Consider the following 23,495-nt stretch of genomic DNA (forward strand, 5'->3'; position numbering starts at 1 on the left):
AGAGAGAGAGAGAGAGAGAGAGAGAGAGAGAGAAGAGGGTGACAGGAAGAGAAGGATATGGATTATTATGTGTCTTTATTGTTGTATGAGAGTTAATGTCACTGTGCAATTTGGACTCCGGCAAGACTCGCTATGGCAGCATAACTAAAAGGGAGAACCAGAAGGGAACACTGACATGTGGGATAAGAGACGACCCATCACACCACCGTCAACAAACCTGAGTGAACGTGTGAATGTGAGGGGACGACAGCATCCAAATATACCAGTTCACCAAACACTCTATATCCATGTTCCCTCCAGATCTGCGCCTTTACCTGAGAAAAAAATCTACTGATCAAAGTCTTGACTAAATAAATATGTTTTCAACCTCGCACTGAGACTGTGTCTGAGTCCCGAACACTGATTGGAAGGTTGTTCTATAACTGTGGGGCTTTATTAGAGAATGATCTGCCCACTGCTGTAGTCTTAATTATTTGAGGAACCAACAGATAGCCTGCACCTTTTGATCTAAGTAGGCGTGGAGGATCATACTGGTAAAGAATACCATCTCTACATTGTTAAACTCAATTTCCCTTAGCAAGTGCTAACTATAAAAATGGTACAAATGCTGATTTCCCATTTAACCTAACATTAATATGTTATATGAACTCATTGTGGCTATTGATCTGGCAGTACAGTGGTTGTGTACAACAATTTTATATAAAATATTTCTGGTTTTGTTAGAAATGAATGAACTAGCTAACACCAACACCACCACCATATGGCATGAGAAATTATAAGCTTCTCAGAGCTACCTGACATCAATATTCTTCTTAAAATTGGATGATTTCCATTAGATGATTGGTTCAATCAAGCATTTCAATATTTGAACAATTGGCAGGTCTTAGAACTACACATGTCATCAGGTGTTAATTTGTTTGCTACTTTGTAAACTATCCTGCTAATTATGTATATATGCTAATGTTGAAAACCTGCATTCACAGATAGAAGACAAAACTAAAAACATTCAGATTGAGAAGTCAAGTATCTTTAGACACACAAACATTTTTAGTCAAGCATTGCATACCTCATTTGTCTAGAGTTAGCTCAGCTAGTTAGCCAGACAAATGTAAATGTAGGTATGTATTTGTAATCTGCATTTGTATGAAAAAAATCAGTTAACTTTCCCAAAAAAGTTTGAGACATTGCACATTGAGAACAATGCTTTGGCTGCAAATGGTGATAAACCCCAAATGTAACATGCTTCTAAGGAATACAAATTGAAATAGCAATGGCAAAATGTAACCAAACAATGCTAGCTGGAAAACAAATCCTTACTGCCTCAACCATCGTAAAGAATGTTTGTTTTTGCATCCATTTTAAAGTCATTTAAAGTGAAGGAAGTTCAGCCTGCTGTTAATGAAACCACTGCTGAAGTAGTTTAATGGTGTGGGAGAGGGAATTTTATCTTCCATTATGGGATGTGTATTTACACTACACATAGTATAAAATAACCCTATTCTTTTTTTGCCATTGTGTGGAACACAGAATTTGTGTTTCTCCAAAGATAAACACCTTTTTATTTATTTAGTTGTTTTCTAGGCTGACTGGCCAACATTTTATCCTGATTTTTTTTCTGACAGCAGTCCAAATTTCAGATTATTGGGGCTATAGATATTTGGTGTTATTGATCCCTGTTGGATTTTTCAATATAGTAATATTTGTGTCAGTGTACAGGACATAGGGCTCTGTAGATATTAATGCAAATATTAGGGAAATTCACAATACTAGGAAAAAAATTAATAATAATAATAATTTTATATATATATATATATATATATATATATATATATATATATATATATATATATAGATATATATAGATATATATATATATACCTATTTTTAAGTACATAAAAATGGGTCATTTTATATTTGGACCACAGTTTCCAGTTAAGACACGAATGATTTGGAAACGTTTATGCTACTATTTTGAGAATTAGTTTTTGTCATGCATGTTCTTTTTTTTTTTCTGGACTTATATATATTTGCACAGTTTCACTCATTTATGTAACTTGTAAGAACAGGAACCCTTTAAACTGCTATTTTATTTAAATTCTATATGTATTATATAAACCTCTTTCCTTGAATTTAAAGTCTTTTATGTTTCTTTCAGTGCAAACTACTGAATTCTTTCACTATTCCCGAGATGCCCGCTGAGGTTCCTTTAAATTGTTCACACCTCATGATTATCCACGTTAGTCATGTGTATATACAAAGTGCTCTATATGGTCTGTGGACATTTGTTGAGGCAGGAAAGAGCTATGTTTTGTACTATTTAAAAAAAAAAAAAAAAAAATATATATATATATATATATATATATATATATATATATATATATATATATATATATATATATATATATATATATATATATATACTGAAGATGAGAAAATATTGATTGTGATATTTATTAATTGTAGTTCTTCCAGGCATGCTAAGTTGGTTCTTTGAATGCATTCGAAGAAACATGATTAGAATTGCTAATGTTTGAGGAGCAATCCATATAAAGAACAGAGATAGAAAAGCCAGGAACCACATATACTTGTGTGTACTGAAATTTATGGTTATAATTTACAACTTAGATTTGCCCATACACTCTACACATTTTCCCATCTAGTGTATGATGTTTTTGCTTTTGCTCAACATATTCAGATATAAAATGTTTGCTCAATATATTCCCCTTGGTTCCTGACATTTCAGGACTCCCTGTTGTTTCCTAATTAGCTACCTGGCCAGCCTACTAATTTCATAGACTTATTAATGCAGCATTAGTTTTTGTTATTGAAGATTTTCTCATCTAAAAATTGCCTTAACTGCATTCGAAAGGCAATCGAATGCTCTCAAGGACAATAAGTACTGATTTGCAAAATATATAAAGTTACATTTGCATGAGGCATGAAAAATATAACATTTAACAATTTACAAACAAAGGAAATGTGAACAAAATGAAAAAAAAAATATATATTTACTAAAAAACATAATCCAATGGAAAAGAAATGTCTAGAGCATAATGCATAAAAGTGTTGATTAGTTAAAGGCTATGTCACTGGGTTACATGACATACATACTTTGTTTCCCTTTTAAGTCTGGTTCCTCTCAAGGTTTCTTCCTCATAACATCTAAGAGAGTTCTTCCTTGCCACAGTCACCACGGCTGCTCATCACACTTCAAAATCACTTGACCAGTGATTATCTTGTACTTGTCCACCTTTACAGTTGTGGTTAATATATTCTGTATTATGGGTGTAGACATGATCTGGATGATGTTGGATCAATATTGGTGATGTATGCAGACTAGGTCACCAGTCTGACCTGGTTTAATGACCCTACAGTTCTTTGTTCAGCCTTTGCACACCGAGGAGACTGAGAATCGGTCCTCAAGTACAGCAATAAATATTTAACAAACAGCAAATTGGTTGCTTGGAGGCTTGATTGCAGGGAGTCAGTCTCACTTATATTGTGCTAGGGTATGATAGATATAGCCAGCCTATATGTCACCATATGATAGATTGTGCAAGAAAATATACATCCTGTGGTCATTTGATGTCATGGAAACGGTTTGGTTGACCACTTCTTTGCTGAATTTTCTTTATATACCTGAGGAATAAAATATGCTGTTCAGTGAAACCTATCATAATTGGACTGGTGTGATGCCATGATGTAAAGTTACTATTAAAAATACCACCTTATTATAAACAATCCTGAAGCAATTGAGTCCACGTATACCGACTTACAAGCAATTATATATTTTTATTTATGGACAACATTATTTATTAAGTCCTGCAGAAGACTTTTTCTATATGTAAAACTCACAATTACGGACGACCTTCCAGACACGTTGAATAACTTCACAACTGTCACAAATTTTGGGTAAATCTTGAGAAAATTAAGTAAATTGAACATTTGTTATAAAAGTGACCATTGAAATGAGGCATTAGAACATGCACACCAATATGATAGTATTAATTTTCTTTTAAAACTTTATTTTAAAGTTTTAACTCCTACAAAAATGTACTTATTTGTTTGTTTTTGGTGCAATGCTAATTACTGTTAAAAGTCTGTATGCTAATAAGACCTCGTTCCGAGGCTAATTTAAGGGATTCTTCAAAGGTTTCCATTCCTGAACCAGGCTGCAGCCTGTCGAGATGAAAGTGCAGGAGACTTAATTTTATACATGCACAGTTAACTATGGAGCAACAACCGAGAACTGGACCTTGGGGAGGCCAGACAATTATGGAAGGCAGATGCACTGCTCCAGATACACTTTCATGGCTTTCTTTTTAAACCTGAGCTCTCCATCATCAAATAGCCACAATTTTTAGAAAGATGTATAAACAAATTAGAACATTACAGCCATATAGTCTGTTATTTAGCAGTGCAGCTAAATTCACAAATCTGATTGGTCAAATATTAATATCAATGCCCTTATTCCCAAACATTTTTAAAACTGTAGTAACAACTTCTTTAGAGCAAATGCTTCATTTAGGGAATTGTTTTGCTTCTCCTGAAAGTTACTGTATACAACAGTTTTACAATACATTTTATAATCAATACAATGTATTTATGTTCACAATATGCATAGTCTATTACCCCACCCTTTGATGTTATCCTTAAATATTGATTAAATGAATAAAGATTTTAATTTTTTTAGTGTTCACATTGTAGTGTCTATATATTTTCATGCTAAATCCAGGCATTGGTTTTACTGCTATGCTGTTAATACTGTTAATATATTATGTTAATATAAATCCAATAGTAGTAATCTGTTTCTATTGAAGTGTGCAACTTTTAATGTAATTTTTAACTGAGTGCAAAAGTTTATGCTCCCTTTTTTTTTGCTCTACTTTAAAAAAGCATTACCAACAATATCTAATAATAAAAGTTCAGTTTGAATCTTTTACTAGCAGTAACAAACTGTGTAAAAAAAATATAAAAAATCACTATGATAAGATATTCATAGTGATTTGTTAAATCAATTTCTGAAAGTGATCTACATGTGAATCGTTCCGTTTTATTAACTAGATGTACTTGAGTTTTCAGTTGATGTTCTAACTGTAAAAACATTTCTTTTAACCCCTGTAGGGATGCAAACTACTTCGTTCGACTGCATAAATCATACAGTGTACTGTAAAATCATTTCCTGCTTCTCATTTCCCAACATGTCAAAACTGATTTATGGCTAATGAAGCACGTAAGGGACCAGATATGAGCTCCCTGTAAACAAACATGACTCCGCTATGATTTACTGTGCACAGTCCATGTGATCGGGGTGTTTGTAGGGTTTTTTTAATATATTTTATTTTTTTTACATTTAACTGGATCTATCTAACTCAATCATTCCAGGCCAGTTAAGGTCATAACCTGTTAGCTGTTCTCCTCATGCCAGCTTTCCTCCATTATAGCCATAGACATTTTTTTCCCAATTCAATCTACTACACTTGTCGTCCTCTGACTCATGGCACAACATCGGTCTATTCCTTTAATTCCATTTGCTTGTCTGGGCCACTGCGTGAAAAATACATCATTTAGACTGAGTACATATGCAGCATTTACAATGAAGGCTCTGACTCTGATTAATTGACTGAGAAACTGATTAAATCTGTAAAAGCAAAATGAAATGAATTTATTTCAAGAGACCAAAAACTGACAGTTGAAAATTGGGGGAAAACATATTTTGACAATACACATGAGCCTGCATGGATTTGGAGAGAACATTTTTATGAGATGCTTTTTCACCCCTCATAGAGGTAGAGTATCCAGAGCAACCTATAATAATCTCAATTATACACTAAAGCAGTTCAGGATTAAGGGCCTTGCTCAGGGGCCAATCTGGTAGTGCTGGGATTTAAACACGTAACCTGCCCTGTCAAAAACCCAACATTTTTAACCCCTAAATACAAATACCAGTGGCATTTGGACAAATCAAGTACAAACACAAAATCAAATTGTTGCAGAAGCCTTATTGCCGTTCACTGAATGTTTATTTTTAACACCAATTTGTGTAAACAGTCAAAAAGCACTATATCTCAAATGATAAGTAGTTTCTAAAGTACTCAAACAAGCACAACTTAGAAGAACCATGCCATAGTCAATCACTGAGATAACTTTTTCTTCATCTTTATGTGAACATGAAATAATTGCCTGTATGATTTTTTTTTTCTTATTAAATTACCTGGTGTATTTATATCTATGATCATTTGAGTCCCTGGTGTTTTTCGATGCACTGCATGTTTTTGATTTGCTGCTATGGTTTGCTCTTGTCCTGTAGATTTTCAGTCTGTGCTGCACTTTGCATTATTTTTTTAGGTAAAATAACCCAAATTTCCTTCATTGTGCTTTCTCATGGTATCACTTTCTGAACTCATGTGGTTCCTACAACAATTTTGCAATGCAACAAAGTGAAATGCTAAATGCAATGTGATTAATTTGTCTTCTGAAATCTCGTCTTGGCCAGTGTCCAGCACCTGCGTTCTGAGCCAATCTCTGTAACACTGGGCGCAAGTATAAGAGGGCAGTTCTTCTCGGGGCACCGAGTACACAGTACATTCATGCAGTTAGTCACAGTTGGGGGCAATTTGCTGTAACCAATCCTCCTACTTGAATTTTTATTTCGACAATGGAAAGAAATTGGAGAACCCACAGTAAACCAACACAGACAAGAGAAGAACATGCAAAACCTCATACAGGGAGTAATCTGAAATCAGGATTGAATAATATTTTAGTCAAAATTACACCCCAGTAATATATAAAAAAAAAAAAAATTATATATATTATTTACAGCTTCAAAAATCATTGAATAAAATCATTATTCGCACAGTTCAAGAGGTTCCACTTTAAAAAGAATTATAGTGTGAATCATATGATCTCATACAATTATTTTTATGAGTTGTAATAATTTTAGTTAACTGCTTTCTGTTAAAAAGGGGGAAAAAAGTAATAGTAGTACTGCTGGATTATTTAATTGTATTATTATTTATTTTTTAATTAATACAAACACTGCTAAATCCTATTCAGTCCTGGTTTGGTTGTCTTTATTAGATATTTATTTTCAGATCTTTTTTTTCTTTTCTTCCGGAACGTATTCATAGTACAGGAATATAATGCAATGACATGTACATGCCTTAAGGAATGTTTTTGAGGGAAAATGATTGACATATCCTTTCACAAGGAAGTGACATCACATGTTGAGTGCGTGCTTCACTCAACCGGTTATCATAACCGTGGCAAGGAGGGCAGCAAAACAAAAGCCGAGCAGCACAAAGATTTTTCTGCAAGTGTAATCTATATGCGGAGGATTTCTTTGTGGCTGCACCATAGCAACAGAGCTGCAAATCCGAGATGCAAGTTATTGGCTAAAACTCGATTCACACCACGCAGAAGCCGGAGCAAAAGGTGGACTACGTCGTACAACTGGGGGGAATTCTTGTGTTAGGATCGTGACCGATTCGTGACGCTTGTATCGGAGGCGCTTGTGCTCATGTTGATGGGTGCTCAATCAGTAGTGGGGGATGACGCTGCTTGACAAATGGAAGGACTTAGGGATTGCATGCAGGAGACAACATGAGCTTGGTCTTTTTGTGTCTGTTTGCCATGCATGATCGACGGCGGCTAAATGACGGAGAGGATGACGAAAAGAACCCTTTCATTTACCTCTTGGCTTGCCCTAAAATTCCGCTTATACTACATACGGTTCACCTCCCCTCCCCTTTCTCTTTCGCGCTTTTATGCTCTCACTCCCTCCCACAGTTTCTCTCCTCCCTTCACTCATCAAAGCCAGTAGCCTAGTATTCTCTCTACAGCTGCTTCCTGTATGGTCTCTTGGAAATACAGCCTGCATAATCTCTCTCTTGCTTCTCAAGGCAGGATCTTTTTTCCTTCAACATTTCATCACCAGGAGGGCAGGATGCTTCCATGCAGGCTTTGACTTCTTTCTTTCCTTGTGCTTTCCCCTCCCCTTTCCCTCTCCTAAATTCCTGCTCTTTGACCCTGACCCTCCCTGTGCCCCTCAGTTGCCCCTTACCCTCTAGTCCCTTCTCTATCTTCACACCCACTTGACCATGTTGCCATGTGTCTGCCAGGTCCATCCTCTCCTTGCCTTTATCTCATTTGCCTTGCTGACACGTGGAGAAAATTGTCCAGCTGCCTGCAAGTGCCCGGACCCTCACACGGTGGATTGTAACGGCCGAGGACTCACTCGCCTCCCAGACGAGATCCCGCTGGATGTGCGCAGGTTGCTGCTGTCCAACAACTGGATCCTGCGCATTCCCTCTGACTTTCTTGTGCTCTACAGTGACTTGGTGTATCTGGATCTCCGTAACAATTCCCTCTCACACATAGAACCAGGAACACTGAGTACCTCTTCCAGGCTAGTTTTCTTAGACTTGGGCAGCAACAACCTGACTGAGATCGCAAAAGGAACATTTGGCGAGTCCCGGAGCCTCATCAAGTTGCGCTTGGGCAACAACCCTCACCTGAGCATGGTGAATGAGGATGCCTTTAGGGGCTTGACTTCACTGCGAGAACTTGAACTGGAGCGCAATGCCCTTTCCAGTCTCCAGGTTGGCGCACTGAGCCAGCTGCCTTCTCTGCGGGTCGTCAGATTAGAGGGCAACCCTTGGGTGTGCAATTGTAACTTTGCCAACCTTTTCGCTTGGCTAGTTGAGAACAGCCACAAGCTTCCAAATGGTAAGTGCTTAAGATTCTGTAATGAATGTTATCTGTTTAATCAACATTTATGGAAGGATTCCATCTTTTATTTAAATCTTTCAGTCAAGGATTTCCTATTTATAATAACTTAATTAAAATGGGATACCTTCCTATGGTCTTAATTTTTATCTGTACCCATTATTTAAGGAAGTTCCAGAATGACACAGTCTAGGGCATTTTCCAGCCTGGTAAGGCATCTAGTCAGGCTCCTATGGGTAAAGCATGTTTCCCTTTTTCTCAGCCCATCTCATATTTAGCATTCCACTCCACATGGGGATGTGCTCTGTCTACGTCATACTCTCGACAGTCATGCCAAGCAAATGTTTCTCCCCTTCAGGGTCTGTATGTGTATTAGCCAGTTTTAAGCAAGCTGCTTATATCTGTTTTCAAAAATCTATATTGCCAAAAAACTGTCAAAGCTTGCCAATCTGTTTTTTTGTTTTGGTGAGCTACATAATAGTTTGTGGTAATGTGGGCACTTATTTGGCATAACCTTTTTGGAGTCAGTTTTTCAGTAATTTTTTATTTTTAATTGACAATTTAATAACATGTAATTTCCAGACTTTTTAAACAATCATGTCAACCATGCAAATACGTTTTCTGACTGCATTTCAATCACTACACCACCTATAGCCACATATTACGTTTTTACATTGCAGGAACATGTCACAAACATTTTACAAAACGTGTCACACTCTGTTTACAGAAAAAAAAAGTGAAACTGAGTTCTATAAAAACTAACTAAAAGCAAGTGTAAATGCAGCAGAAATACTATTAAGCTTCTACTAACCCTCAGTTGCATTTCTTTTTATTTATTTCTTTTTTGCATTTTAAGTCATTGGTCTTTTGATTGGAAACCACATCCTCAAATAAATGACATGAAGTATGATGGCAACACTGTGAAAAAAACAACTTCAGCTGGAATTCTGTGGAGTGCTTTTGCATCGCTTTAAATAGCAATTCCCACACTACGGATACTAGGGTAGGCGTTGCTAACTGGTAGGCACTGAGTGCGGCAACTTAATCAGTCATAGAGAAAGTGAGAGATTGAAATGTATATAGGAAGTTGACCGGGCTTAATCTGCCCATCATCTTTCTACCAAACTTAATTTTAATTAATCAACATAGGAAAACACCTTGCATGGGACATTATCACAAACTTATTACTAATGAATAAAAATTTTTAGTCCCTAGCACCATTAATGCCTAATTATTGGACTCCTTGGCAATGCGATGAATCCTTTCAGCACAAGGGACATCAATGATGATCCTGCATGAAGCAAAGGGGAGATAATATATATATATAATATACATACTGAAATGTGTATATATATAATATATATATATAATATACATACATACAAATGAAAGGTACTTTTAGTTTTCCCTTTTATGATAGAAATTCATTTTCTTGGTGATATAAGAGCACAAGACATACTTTCAACTTACAAGTGGCAGTAATGGATTGTAAATTTTTTATGGTTATTTTTATTCAAATGTTTTTTATACTTTCACTTTTTATTATACAAAGAATATTTAATAAACTGCTTTTAAATTGCAAGGAAATGACAACCTTCATTTCCAAGCCCTGCAATAATGCTTTTCCCAGATGCGAGCATTGGTAATTCTAAGAGATGAAGATGAAGTGAGTTACAAAACCACAAAATCTGATTATGTGGAGACCTGACCCAGTGAGCAGAATACAAGCAGAGTAATTACTATCTACAACAATTAGTCACTGATACCAGAAAGGAAAGCTCATGTAGCGCATGACCAAAATCCTGCTAGATAAATGTACTTGCACATGCAAACCCATACCGTATGTTCGAAGTGGAAGCCATCCAAATAAAACCATTAGAAGATTACAATGACAAAAGCACAAGTTGGAAAATAAATAAATAAAATGGCCCCAGCTGTCACGTTCTCTCTGCCAAGGTCATATCTCGTCAAGGGGCAGATGTTTACTCTGCTCACTCGGAGGCTGACTTTCTGACGATCATGTCTCAAGGACATTATTTTCCAGGAACAATATTTGAGAGTGAATAAAAATACAGTAGATTACTTTAGATAAACATATGATGAAATGAGCAAACAGTATAGAGCAGGTACTGGCAGTACACTCTTTTGTGAAGCCTGCCTCCCAGCATGTTTACACAGGAGCCTGACCTTGTGCTGTCTTTGGTACTTCCTAGAGAGTTTTGAGCCAAGGGTTGGGCTAGAGGGATAATCTGTGTAGTGAGAAGGAAAGCTTTCCTTAGCATCTGGTAAATTGGCCAAATACTACCAGTAAGGGGTTACAAATGCATTCACTATGGATGTTTAGTTACTGCAGTCAATTGAATGGTTTTACATGGTGTAATAAAGAAAACAAGGCTCCCACATAAGCAGCTGTAACAGCAGCATCCCAGGAGCTGTAAACAGTCATCCCTTTGGAATACATGCCAACTGGCATAGCATGCTCGGTCTCCCAGATACACTAAGGAGCTGTATCACACCTCAGTGTCTATTTCTGCATCACTGGCTTCACAGGGGGGTTGTTTGTTGGCTGGGGGAATGCCAAACTGGTCATGAAAAGAATAAACTAGTGTGACCTTTCCAAACCTGAGCAAATGGGATTTGGGGTGGGGGATGGACTCTAGGGCATCTTCTGAAAGGTTTTCCTGAAGATGTCCAGACCTCAAAAGCAAGAATTGAATAGTTTTACATTTCCTTTTTTTTTTGTAGTGAGTAATGAGCCACTTTTGACCAAGGTTTTGAAGAAGGTTGAGGTCAGAGCTTTATAGCAGGCCACTCAATGTCTTCCACTCCAACCAATGTAAAGCATATCTCCATGGAGCTGGGCAGAGGGGCATTGTCATGCTGAAACAGGTTTGGGGCTCCTAGTTTAAGAGAAGGGAATTGTAATGCCACCACATCCAAAAAAGGTCCCCATGGCTTGTGATTAAAAATGGAACAAGGATCTTTATTTTACAGGGAAACGATCCAAGTGATAATTTACACGTTATTTTCAAGAACATAATTATAAAAAATATTTTTTGTCCTGAATATCTCAAGGGTGTCATACTGTGAATGTATAAATATTTCTAAATAACTGCTTTCTTTCCAAATGAGATTGTTATATTGACCTGGTTATCTCAGGTTTTGAAAAACGTGTGTGTTGGCCGCTTTTGCCATTGAGGATGATGGAGTTTTAAATCAGAATGCGGTTTTTAAATCAAAATGACACTGGCTCTCATGTCCCTGGGAAAGTTTATCACCCTCTTGAAACCTCCAGTTAAGATAAAATCTGAACTTCAGATAGCTCTTCTCAGAATACTGCTCATTTTCCTGAGCTGACTTGCCGTACATGATGAACTACCTCTTTTAAACACAAGGATGGATTTTCGGATTCGGGCAAAATGACGATTCTGCTATAATATACAGTATAAAGAGAAATTCTCTGTCATAATATATAGGACTATAAAGCTTATTCCAGGATTAAGCAGGAACTTGTTCTTAATCATATTATATTCTCTTACAGAAAACTAACCCATATGAAGTTATGTACTACATGTAACGCCAAAACTCACTTTTGGGTAATGCGATTCTCTTGATAAATTACTGACACCATTTATTTTTGTAAAAGAACAAGTCACATAATGTACCTGGTAAAAAAAAAACACACTTCAAAGTTCAGCATTAGCTTGTGAATTTTCTTACGTGACCATAAATGTTGACATATTTACAGATTTTAATAACTCATTAAAACACAGGTTTTGCAAAGATGAGGGTCATGATGATTTATAGATTTTATTCGTATCATTAGGTTTGGTCGCAATCTCATGTGATGTGTGAAAGTTTAATGTTCTCTCTGTATCTGCCATAGCAGTAGGTAAACACTAAATCGCCCCATTGACACCTTTCAAGGGCTGCCATTCCAGAGTGTATTGTGCCATCACATGTTCCATGATCCCAGGATTGGCTTTCAGATCTCCCCTGATTCCATCAAGGATAAAGCAGTTTCTAAACATCAGAGTATAATATGAGGTAATATGGCCTGGTTATATAACATTGCTTTATTCAAAGCCTATTATCTGGACTGCAAAATGGATTATTTTTCTATTCTGATTGAATTTACACCTGTTTTGCTTAACAATAAAAAAAAAATGCTTATGCTTGTAAATTAATAATTTTTTTTCCCCATTTAATTGTGTTGTGGTAATTATGTTTTTAGGCTACAAAGCCTAGTTTGATAGCTGTGAGTGAACAGATTTCATATAAATACGTGTGCGGGGTCAATTTACTGTATGATCCGTCGGGACTGTAAAATGCTTGATTAGGATTTCATGGCTTATGATGCGTGTCAAATTGTAGGTTTACTGCTTTCTATTCATCAGGGTTAAAATCAGGTATTTTGTGCCTTATTTAACTCTAGTTTATAGACGTCCATCGTAAACGTATAGTGTTTGTGTGTCTATTTGTGTTTGGGATTAGATTTTACAGTGTGAGTTGGGATGCAGGACAGGGTTTTGGCTTATTTACAGGATAAGGATCCCTGCATAATCTCCTGCAAGACTTATTTGACTGCAGAGCAAAAGTGGTCATGACCCAAACTGTACTTTTATCTGGGTCTGCTTTGTGGTGCTTAACTGGGTCTGTATGGGTCTGTGCTCATTCTCTCACTCTCACTCTCTTTTACACACACACACACACACACACACACACACACACACACACACACACACACACACACACACACACACACACACACACACACATACACCATGATCCTGTTCTCTTTGCAGAATCCAGGCTTAATGGATTAAAAATATCTTAAACTGTAGTAAGATCCGATTTTTTGTAAACATAATCCAAATGTCCAACAATTCAGCTACTGGTTTCCATATAAGGTACATTATGTAGAAATAAGTACGATCCATAGTTTAAAAACCAGCATAGTGGATATATACCACAATGCACCAGAAATGTTGAATATTTACATGAAATAAAGTATTTTATTGTAAGAAAAAAAAGTATAAAGAGAAGTCAGCATAACCCTTTAACCCTAGAAATTGTATTAAAAAAATTTTTTATGTGGCAAAAATGGGCTTCTGTAAGATTCAGTCCAAAGAACATGAAGAAGTTTCCAAAGTTTTCAAACTAAAACAAACACTGTACAGTGCAATTAATTAATTAATTAATTAATTAATTAATCAATCAATCAATCGATTGATTGATCGAAAAGAGAGTGAGAGTGAGAGAATGAGCACAGACCCATACAGACCCAGTTAAGCACCACAAAGCAGACCCAGATAAAAGTACAGTTTGGGTCATGACCACTTTTGCTCTGCAGTCAAATAAGTCTTGCAGGAGATTATGCAGGGATCCTTATCCTGTAAATAAGCCAAAACCCTGTCCTGCATCCCAACTCTTGATTACTTGATAAATCATTGGAACAATTGGTTGAATACTTGATTACTAAAATAGATAGTTATAGCCCTAATATTTAATGTCCATTAAAGCATTCATTCCTGTTATCACTTGTTTATAGCAGCTGTAGAAGCTGTAAAGAAAGAATAATACGGTTACAATGTTTTTTTTTTACTGGTTTTGTTATTTGTTTTACTTGATAAATTTGTTTTTATCCTTGTAATGAATTTCACCTGCTTTTGAAAAGGAAGTGATGTGAAAGAGGAGACAAAGGGGGGACAAATTACTCTTGGATTTTTCTTTGTTTAATTACAATAAATGCAGACTTTGGCTCAGTCTTCTTGTGGAATAGCATCAAATACACTTCGCCACTAACCAAAATGGCTGCAATGAGATGGCAATATAAACGCTTCTTTTTTAAATTTTTTTTTATCCTTTCTTAAAGTTAAAAACACCAGACTATTATAATTAAGGTTTTATGTCAGAAGATGTTTGTTACATATGGAAGGAGTCTCCAGCATCAGTTCTTAAAGTTTTTCTTTGTTTTATAATGTTTTTTCCATCTTTTTGTTAATATTCTTTGATTATTGCAGATTTGTTCTTGATTTAATAACATACTAGAATGAGCACATTAATATAAACCTGTGAGGTAAATTACAACCGAGAACTGAGCATTCAGCAGTCCTGTGGTTGTAGGAAGAATATAGAATTTGTTGTATTTTGGTGAAATAAGCAACATATCTGCATTATAATGTATTTCTCTGGCTTGAAACTTTTATGAAATATAAAGGAGAAATATAAAAATAACACTGGTACAAACTTTTGTTTATCCTTTGTTTGTTGTCAAATTTCAGGAGCGATCCGGTCTGTAAAGTATTTGATGCAACTCAGAGTTAAGGTCTGTGCAGCGTATCCCATGTGTTAGTTTGGCCATAAACAGCCCCCAGAGGTCTTTAGTTTAGCACTAGCCACTGCCATGAATCTTTTAATGGGAAAAACTGTGTAAACATGATCCGCTGCTGTCTGCCCTGTGTTCAGGTTAAACGCAGACAAACCGAATGTATTATTCTGAGCTGTTCTTGTCTCTCAGCCAACAGCAGCTCAATGTCGATCAGACATTGGACTAGCAAAAGTTTAGCACAAGCTTGTGATTCAGATCATGATTGAATCTTTAGCCACCAGTTCGATGTTTGATGATAATAAACTGTAGCTTCGCACTCATGAGGGAGATGAACAGGCTGAATTTCTGCGTCACCGCTCCTCTGTGGTAGTCTGAGCCAGACTGCATACAGGCCCAGGCGTGCATAAAAAAGCGGTTAATGTGACAGGGTCACTGTGTTTATTTCTCCATGGAGGCTTATCCAATTACCATTCACTGATTATTTCATTTACAGCAATCAGAATGTCCCAGTGATGTGCCACATCAGGATTACTTTATTACCACCGCTGACCCCCCCAACAGACACACACACACGCGCACACACACACACACACACACACACACACACACACACACACACACACACACACACACACACACACATTAAAATAATGCTATGTGCCATTCTAATATCATACCCCCCTTTCCCTGCCAATATTGATATATTTAGCTGTAAATATTGCAGTGAATGCTGTAATACTAAATAATGTAATTTTGCCACCATATCTATCTATATATCGATCTATATAATATTTTATGAGCCATGGTTTCAAACTGCCTGGGGTTTCTGTGTGTATGTTTTTTTTTTACAGAATGCGTATGTGTCAGCCTGCATGTGTTCGGCTGCTGTTTTGAGAAAATACAATGTGACTGTCATTAAGTCCTCTGCATGAGGGAAACCCCTCCTGATGCATGTGAGTCATGCTCCACCATCACATTCTCACATTGCGAGTATGACACGTAAGCATATCCTCTCCTACCTTCCATGGGTTTTTGCTCTGACTGAGCTCTATTTCCCTCCATCCTCCCTCTGTCTGTTTAATGGTGTAATCCACACATGTTTGAAGATATGATATACACAAAAAATGCCAAATTTATGATATCAAAGTAAATGCATGTTGCATAGTCATCTTCCACATGAGGTGCAGGAAGAAAGAATACAGAACAATGTTTTATAGACTTTTTCTTTCTTTTTTTGTTTTGCAAAATTTATTTGGTAACTTGGATAGAATTAATATATTCGGAGGCTGCAGTTTCTAGATGAGCCTTTTTTAATATACCATCTCCCTTTACTTCCCTGCTTATACTGAGTGCAATCTTTCTAGTAGAGACGCATGGGAGATCCCGAACGTCTGTTCGGCTTGTCCTGGCTCGCTGTGATTGGAGTCTCTTCAACGAACATGCCTGATCGCTTCATCTCATTAACTCAAGTCCGACATAACCTTCACACAAGGTACAAATGATCGAGTAGCTTTTGTCTTCCTTTTTTCAAGATGGCTTGTCTTCTTCAGGGGAGTGAATCGACTCCAGTGCTGTAAAAACAAAATATATTCCTAACTGTAGGTTTGACATTAAAAAGAGGGATTTTTTTAGAGTGACACCGGTGTACATGAGGGAATGATGTTTCTGTTCCTGCCCTTTATCTGTGTCCTTTGTGTAAGTTTTGCAAAAGGGCAAAACGACGGCATGCTGGATGACTCATTATGGACCCACTGCTGGGTGAAGTCAGTCTGTTTCTTTAAAATTTCAACTGTATCCAAATGCAGGAAATCCAGACTCCAAAGAAAATCTCAATCTTTGGTGCAGTTGACTGGTTTTGTCGAGAGTAAAGAACACCAACAGGGGTTAAAGATGTATTATCAACATTATCATTCATTTTATCTATGAAAATAAAGTGCAAATTTTTGAAAGTTTCTACCAGAAAAGGTCATTCATTCATTCATTCATTCATTTTCTCCCGCTTATCCGTAATTCGGGTCGCGGGGGCAGCAGTCTAAGCAGGCCCCCGCCTTCGACTGCTGCCCAATCCTCACAGCACCGTCCCTTACGGTCCCTCCTGCAGGTGGTGAGCCCACGGGAAGCCAGAAAAGGTCTTTTTATTTATTTATTTATTTATTTATTTATTTATTTATTTATTTATTTATTTATTTATTTATTATTATTATTATTATTTTTTTCAGAGAATGCCATTTATTCAGTTAATGTCCAGCAGTTAGTGACGCAAATGGACTGTGAACAGTTGGACATTACAACATGAGAAATTCTGCTCGAGTTCCTTTCAAGGACTTAATATAGTAAAATAAAAAAAAAATTAAAAAAACCCTCAAACTGTTTCCAGCGTGCTTGAGAATTAGATAAACGTTCACTCAGCACTTAAATCTCAATTAGGCTGCCAAATTAGAAAATTTCCTGTGTGCTGAATAATATTAGCTGCCCCACTTTCTTCTGTGGAAGAGATAGAGAGATTGATTACATCATCTGTCTGTTGTACTGTATAAATAGCATGTTTGTGTGTAATATACCAAATAGAATTTATTTTATATTTTTCCATAAAAAAATAAATAAATAAAGATTTACAGTTGAGTCGAAATTTGAACATTATTACATTTTTGTTTTGAACTAATCACAGACATGGTCCCAGACATGCTTCATGAACTCCTGATCTACGACTTGTGCTTCATGAATTGATTGACTTTTTTGCTCGCAGGTTATTTATCTTTCCAGAATCCAAAATTAATCCCAGAGTCACCATTTTTTAGATTACAATTCATAGAGGGCAGAAATATTCTTCCATCTAGAAATGTATTAGGCCATGACACCATTAAAACAATGACTTTGGTCAGGGTCTCCTGAATGCAAATGTATTATTCAGCATTTAAAGACACATAGACACAACAAAAAAGCAACCTACCCCCCCCCCCAAAAAAAAAGCCCCAAAGACCACCGCTTTATCGTAGTAAAGGAAAATGAGTCCGGACCTGAGAGAACTCTGGGAATATAAATAGAAACCGTTTATCTTTTTCGCCTCCTGTGAATTTGGTTGATGCTTAAGTATAGCCCATCACCTCAGACATGCTGTCTTATAAACTGCTCATAAATGTGCAGACGAAATCATTAAGGCTCAATAACTTTTTTTTTTAATACGAGAAATAAAATGCTATTTGCTCCCCACGGATCTCATTAGCTCGATTGCTGATAAAAGCTCTGCTTACGATCTGCTTACAGCTTTATTCTTTTATGTAGGTGATCCAAATGTCTTCATAGAATTTTGGTGACGTCTTCAAAATAAAAAAAATCCATAGCAGTGATCATAACCTTGTATTCCCACTAGCAAAGTCACAGCAAGTGTTCATTTTCTGCTTACATGCCAAAACATTGAGCCACGATTTCACATAAAGCAAGAAGTAACCACAACAAGACAAACAGCATTTATATTTATGCTTTTTTTCAAACCCGATGCAAATCGAACAATTACAGAGCATCTTCAAAACAGCGGATCTTGTGGAGTGTTCCAATAAGAGTCAATCAGATCCTCAGTTCCTTCGCTGCCTTAAATCTCACCCCCTGACAGCTGCCATTTTAACCGGATATTGTTATTCACTTCACCTGTCAGTGCTGTTAATGGTATGGCTGATCAAAAGATTAAATTTTATTTTGGCTTCTCCTGACACATTAATTTATAGTAAGTCACAATTCGGTTCAATTTCGGTACGGTTACGGGAAGAGATGCAAAACATAATATTGCTTGTCATTTTTTATTAACACAGTTTATTATTTAACACGTGATCAACATTTGAACAGTTTACATATTAAAAATCATTTTAAATAAAATGCCTGCTTGGTGAAATTATATATTATTATTAATATTTTATTTTTCTTTTGTATAAAATAAAATAAATCTAATAAATGCAATATACTTTTTTATTATATTGATTAAATTGAGTAATCAATTAAATTGGAATAAATTTAATAAATTTAATAAAATGTAATAAATGAAAAAATGTAATACTTTATATTTGTTAGACTCCATTTGGGTAATAAAGATGTGTATGGAAGTGTGTGCGTGTGTTTTGCATTTTTTAATTTGATAAAGATATGATCTACTTAACTGTTCTAATTTTGGCATACTTTAACAAATATCTTCATTCCTTTCATCCTTCATTCATTCGCTCCCCTGATATGTGGAACTGTCAGAGAAATTCTTGAAGCTTTATATAAAACACTAAAGAATCCATAACGCTGGTGTTAGACGCTAGCCACTTCCTGATTAGCAGCTTACGCTAGCACAATAAATTATTTAGCGTTTCCATGCGTGCGCAAAACAAATCTTATTTCTTGTTCTGAGTGAGTAGCCATAGTGACACTACATTAACTCCAGTTTTTTGGTACACATGTGTATCAAACCAAAAGCCCTTTACCAAAAAAATTTACACCTGTTGCACCCCTAATGTATACACAAGTAATAACCCTCCAAATGGTTTATTCTTTGAGGGTGGTGAATGGCTATATTTGGCCAGGTTGTCTGGTTCCTCCCAAGGCTTCTTCCTCATGCCATCTTGGAGAGTTTCTTGGAGTCACATATACATTAGAGCACAGTGAAATTTGTTCTTTGCATATCCCAGCTTGCTTGGAAACTGGGGTTAGAGTGCAGGGTCGGCCATGATACGGCGCCACAGAGGGTTCAGGGCCTTTGCTCAAGGGCCCAAGAGTGGCAGTTTGGCTACACCGGGGCTTGAACTCCTAACCTTCCGATCAGTAACCCAGCACCTTAACCACTGAGCTACCACTCACTCACATTAATTGCTCTTTAGAGAAAAATGTACAATTATAAGTACCTATCTTTATACATTGTTTTTATAAATGCTTTATCTCTTAAGATTGGACAATGTCTCACATCTGTTATACCAATATAAATGAATTAAATTGAGGGGCTACTAATGGAAATAGAAAGAGCAGTACATTAAGCTAAAGCAATATATGATCATAAAAACACTGCTAGTTGAATGCAGGAAAATATTAAAAGAAAAAAAAAACTTGAGTCAATCTGTCAAGTATCTCCTGCTTAATTTGTGTATTTTTCTTTTGGTAAACTGCATTTTAATGTGCAATATCTCACTTTTTACTACACTACAATTCAGCACTCCATGCTGTTCCTCATAAGTAACTACATTACATTGTGTTCAATAAGACTTTCTTACGAGACCATAAGTTTAAACCGCACAGTTCTGCTGAGAGTGTGTGTGGAGTAAGGGTTCACTCACTGTGTGTCTGTAATTAATGAAAACTATCTGCTAAAAAGTTACGACGTGCAAGAGACACCGAACTGCATCTATTATTCAAATATAGCCCTCATAGATCACTACCTTCAATTGTAATACTCAAGTATGTTCAAAAACAATGTAATTCTACTTAAGTGAAAATGTAAAAGGATTATTTTTTTTAGTCCTATTTAAGTAAGGGATTTGTTTATATGTACTATGTCTGTGCTTTTCTGATTATTTTGCTATCAAACTACAGCACAAAAACACAGGCACTGTCCCAAAGTCACACTTGTAAGCCTCAAAAAAAAAAATCCACCAAAGTGTAGGCAGTGAGGCACCATCACTATATATTGGAGGCCACCAGGGCAGGAAGGCTTTGCACTCTCCAAATCTGCAAAGCCCATGACATATTTTCTAATAGTATTTTAGAGTGACAGAGCAGGGACATGAAGGAGAACAGCGACATTTGTTTTATAGCTAATTAGAATTCAAGAGCACTTTCTTGCTGTCAGATTTATAGTCTATCTCTCTTTCTCTCTCTAACGCTGGTCAAGGTTTTCCCTCCACCAACACTGCCATAAATCCTGAGTTATTTCTGGGTGCTGTCATTTTTTTATTGCTATATAAAATAATGGTAATGAAGAAATGAGTGTTCATGTTTCTGACAGAGGAAATCTGATCAGCATGCTAAGAGCATATATTTGAACAAAGTCAATAAAGGCATTGTGTACTTTTTAAAATGTACTTGAATCTGATGGTAAAACAAGTTCTGTTTTATCTATGTAAATCGAAAATTCTAAAATGACTTCATATTACCTTACACACACACACACACACACACACACACACACACACACACACACACACACACACACACACACACACACACACACTGATTCTAATACATTATTATTTCGATAATTAATTTAAACAAGTGTGTAAGTTAGATGCTTCACTTGATCATTTATTTTAGGAACTCAAAGTGTAAAGAATTCTGCATGTAGTAGTGTGAATGTTTTCTATAAGGAGATGTCTATTTAATAGGAGTGTCCAGTGCAGTACTTCTTGTTTTATTTTCTCTATTTAAGGATAGAGAACATTGCATCTTACAGTCTTTTGGTAACATGAAACCAAGATTTTCATTATGAACAGAATGAATGAAGGCTGGTGAAGGATTGATTATGTATAGGTGCTGCTAATGACATACCTGTTTTGCATATATGTATGATGCAATATTATTATATTGCAAAAAATATTTCAAAATCAACAGCGTCCTATGGTATTAGAGGACTACAACACATTAGGATGGCTTAAGTCATATGTATTTCTTCATATTTACATGATAATCATATTTAAGGTGTTTTTACTTGAAAGAAATGTTTTGATCTATATTACTGTCCACACTTGCAGCTGAATCAAACAGGCTGGCGCTGATACGTCACAGGAGCTTCCAACATTATTTACTTACGCAAATCTTTACCAAAATGTATCATTAGTTTCTGTTCTCTTGCAGGTATAGACAGCATGGAGTGCTCATTGCCTACCGATGGCCGCCGTGTGCCTCTCAGCCAGCTCTCCCAGGATAGTTTCCGGGAGTGTCAGATCACCCTGACCCTCACCGACTTCCTCATCATAATCTTCTCTGGCATCTCCGTGTCCGTAGCGGCCATCATGGCCAGCTTCTTCCTGGCTTCCACCGTGCACTGCTTCCAGCGCTGGAGCAAAGGTACCAAAGGCGATGATGAGGAGAGCGAAGAATGAGCCGGAATTGGACTGTGAGAATGTTTGGACACCAGCTATAGTAAAGCTACAATGAGTGCGTCTTTGGATGAGCAGAATAATCCAGCACACCTGCACTAGAAATAAAACATCTGATTGCTCCCATCGAAAGATCAATAGATGGGGAAAATGGAATCTAGCCATAGTATTTGAACTTTGTGGTTAAATTCTTACTATTTGGTGTCCTTGAACAGTAATAGATTACAATCAGTATCATCATAAGATAATATTAATATTCTTAAAGGAAAAAGAGACTTGCTGCTATTTCATTGTGCCAAATTAGTGACGGAAAGCCTATTTAAGAATCGTTCTATCGAATCTGTATCCTGCATATAAGAAAAGTTGCAGGTTGCATAATAGAAATCATGTCAAATTCGGGAGTTTAAGGAAGGACGGAATCCATTCGGTGGTTTCCTGTTTTGTTCCCAGGACGAAAAAAAAATCAACAAACAGTATAGAAGCGTAGTGAGAGATCCAAATAAGGAAAGAATAGCTCAAATGTTGCACTTTAAAAATAAATTTCCTCCTACATCCTGCTGGCCCTCAGTCTTACCTAGTGGACAGGCCCATATCTGCCAAAGATGAGAATTGAGGGACAATAAAAGTTTTTACATGGTTTAAGAAGCTGGAGGTGAAGTATGGTCAAAATATATATATATATAACATAGATTTATTTTTGCTTTCAGACATGTGTGAATATGTATAATCGAATGACCTATCTAAATGTATTTGCGATATTTAACTGTAATGCTTCCAGATATTTACTTAGTTATGGAGGCACTGAAAGAAGTATGCTTCTTTCATGCTGTAATATTCCATTGCTTTCATCTTCCTTCGAAAAACATTTTAAGAAAATAAAATATTGGTATATCTGTTGATTGTTGTCCTGTGTAAACTGAAACACCATCTAGAGATTTCTACCAGGTCATTAGAATTACATGGACTGTATATTAAATCCATATGTCACTTAATAAACCAAAATCCCAAGTTTAACAATCTAGCTGCGTTGATTAGATCTGCAAACAAAGCCATATTTCAGAAGGTCTTGCTTAATTGTTTTGAAAGAAACCAGGAGCCATATTTAGATCCAACTGTTCGTTGAGATTTACACAGAGCCAACATAGTGCTTTTTGAAGAAATGGCAAAAATAAACAAATTTCAGCACAATCCCTGTTGAGGTTTATATTAAAAAACCGGGACACACATTTATGTTTTCCATCTGAACTTGAAATAAAATCATGATCTTGAAATAAAATTAGTCCTAAATGACATGACGTAATGTGAACCTGTCTTGGTTGGATTTGTAACTTTCTAAAAGGGTTCTAGTTAAATCTCCAGGCAGAAAAAACTTGTTTCAG

General features: G+C 36.3%; 1 protein-coding gene across 2 annotated transcripts; it reads left to right on the forward strand.

The window, feature by feature from the left end:
• Nucleotides 1-7,150: 7,150 nt before the first annotated feature.
• lrrc38b (leucine rich repeat containing 38b) lies at nucleotides 7,151-23,130 on the forward strand. 2 transcript variants are annotated; one of them, XM_083535408.1, is made up of 2 exons: nucleotides 7,151-8,727; nucleotides 21,872-23,130. In XM_083535408.1, exons 1-2 carry the CDS (start codon nucleotides 8,100-8,102, stop codon nucleotides 22,117-22,119), a joined length of 876 nt encoding a protein of 291 aa, XP_083391534.1. In that variant the 5' UTR covers nucleotides 7,151-8,099; the 3' UTR covers nucleotides 22,120-23,130. The 2 variants fall into 2 exon arrangements, with proteins under 2 accessions (XP_083391534.1, XP_083391535.1); XM_083535409.1 differs by lacking the exon at nucleotides 21,872-23,130 and adding an exon at nucleotides 16,426-16,820.
• The last annotated feature ends 365 nt before the right edge of the window (nucleotides 23,131-23,495 follow it).

This window comes from Silurus aristotelis (assembly GCF_946808225.1).
Source record: "Silurus aristotelis genome assembly, chromosome: 29".
In the NCBI taxonomy this organism is placed as follows: Eukaryota; Metazoa; Chordata; class Actinopteri; order Siluriformes; family Siluridae; genus Silurus; species Silurus aristotelis.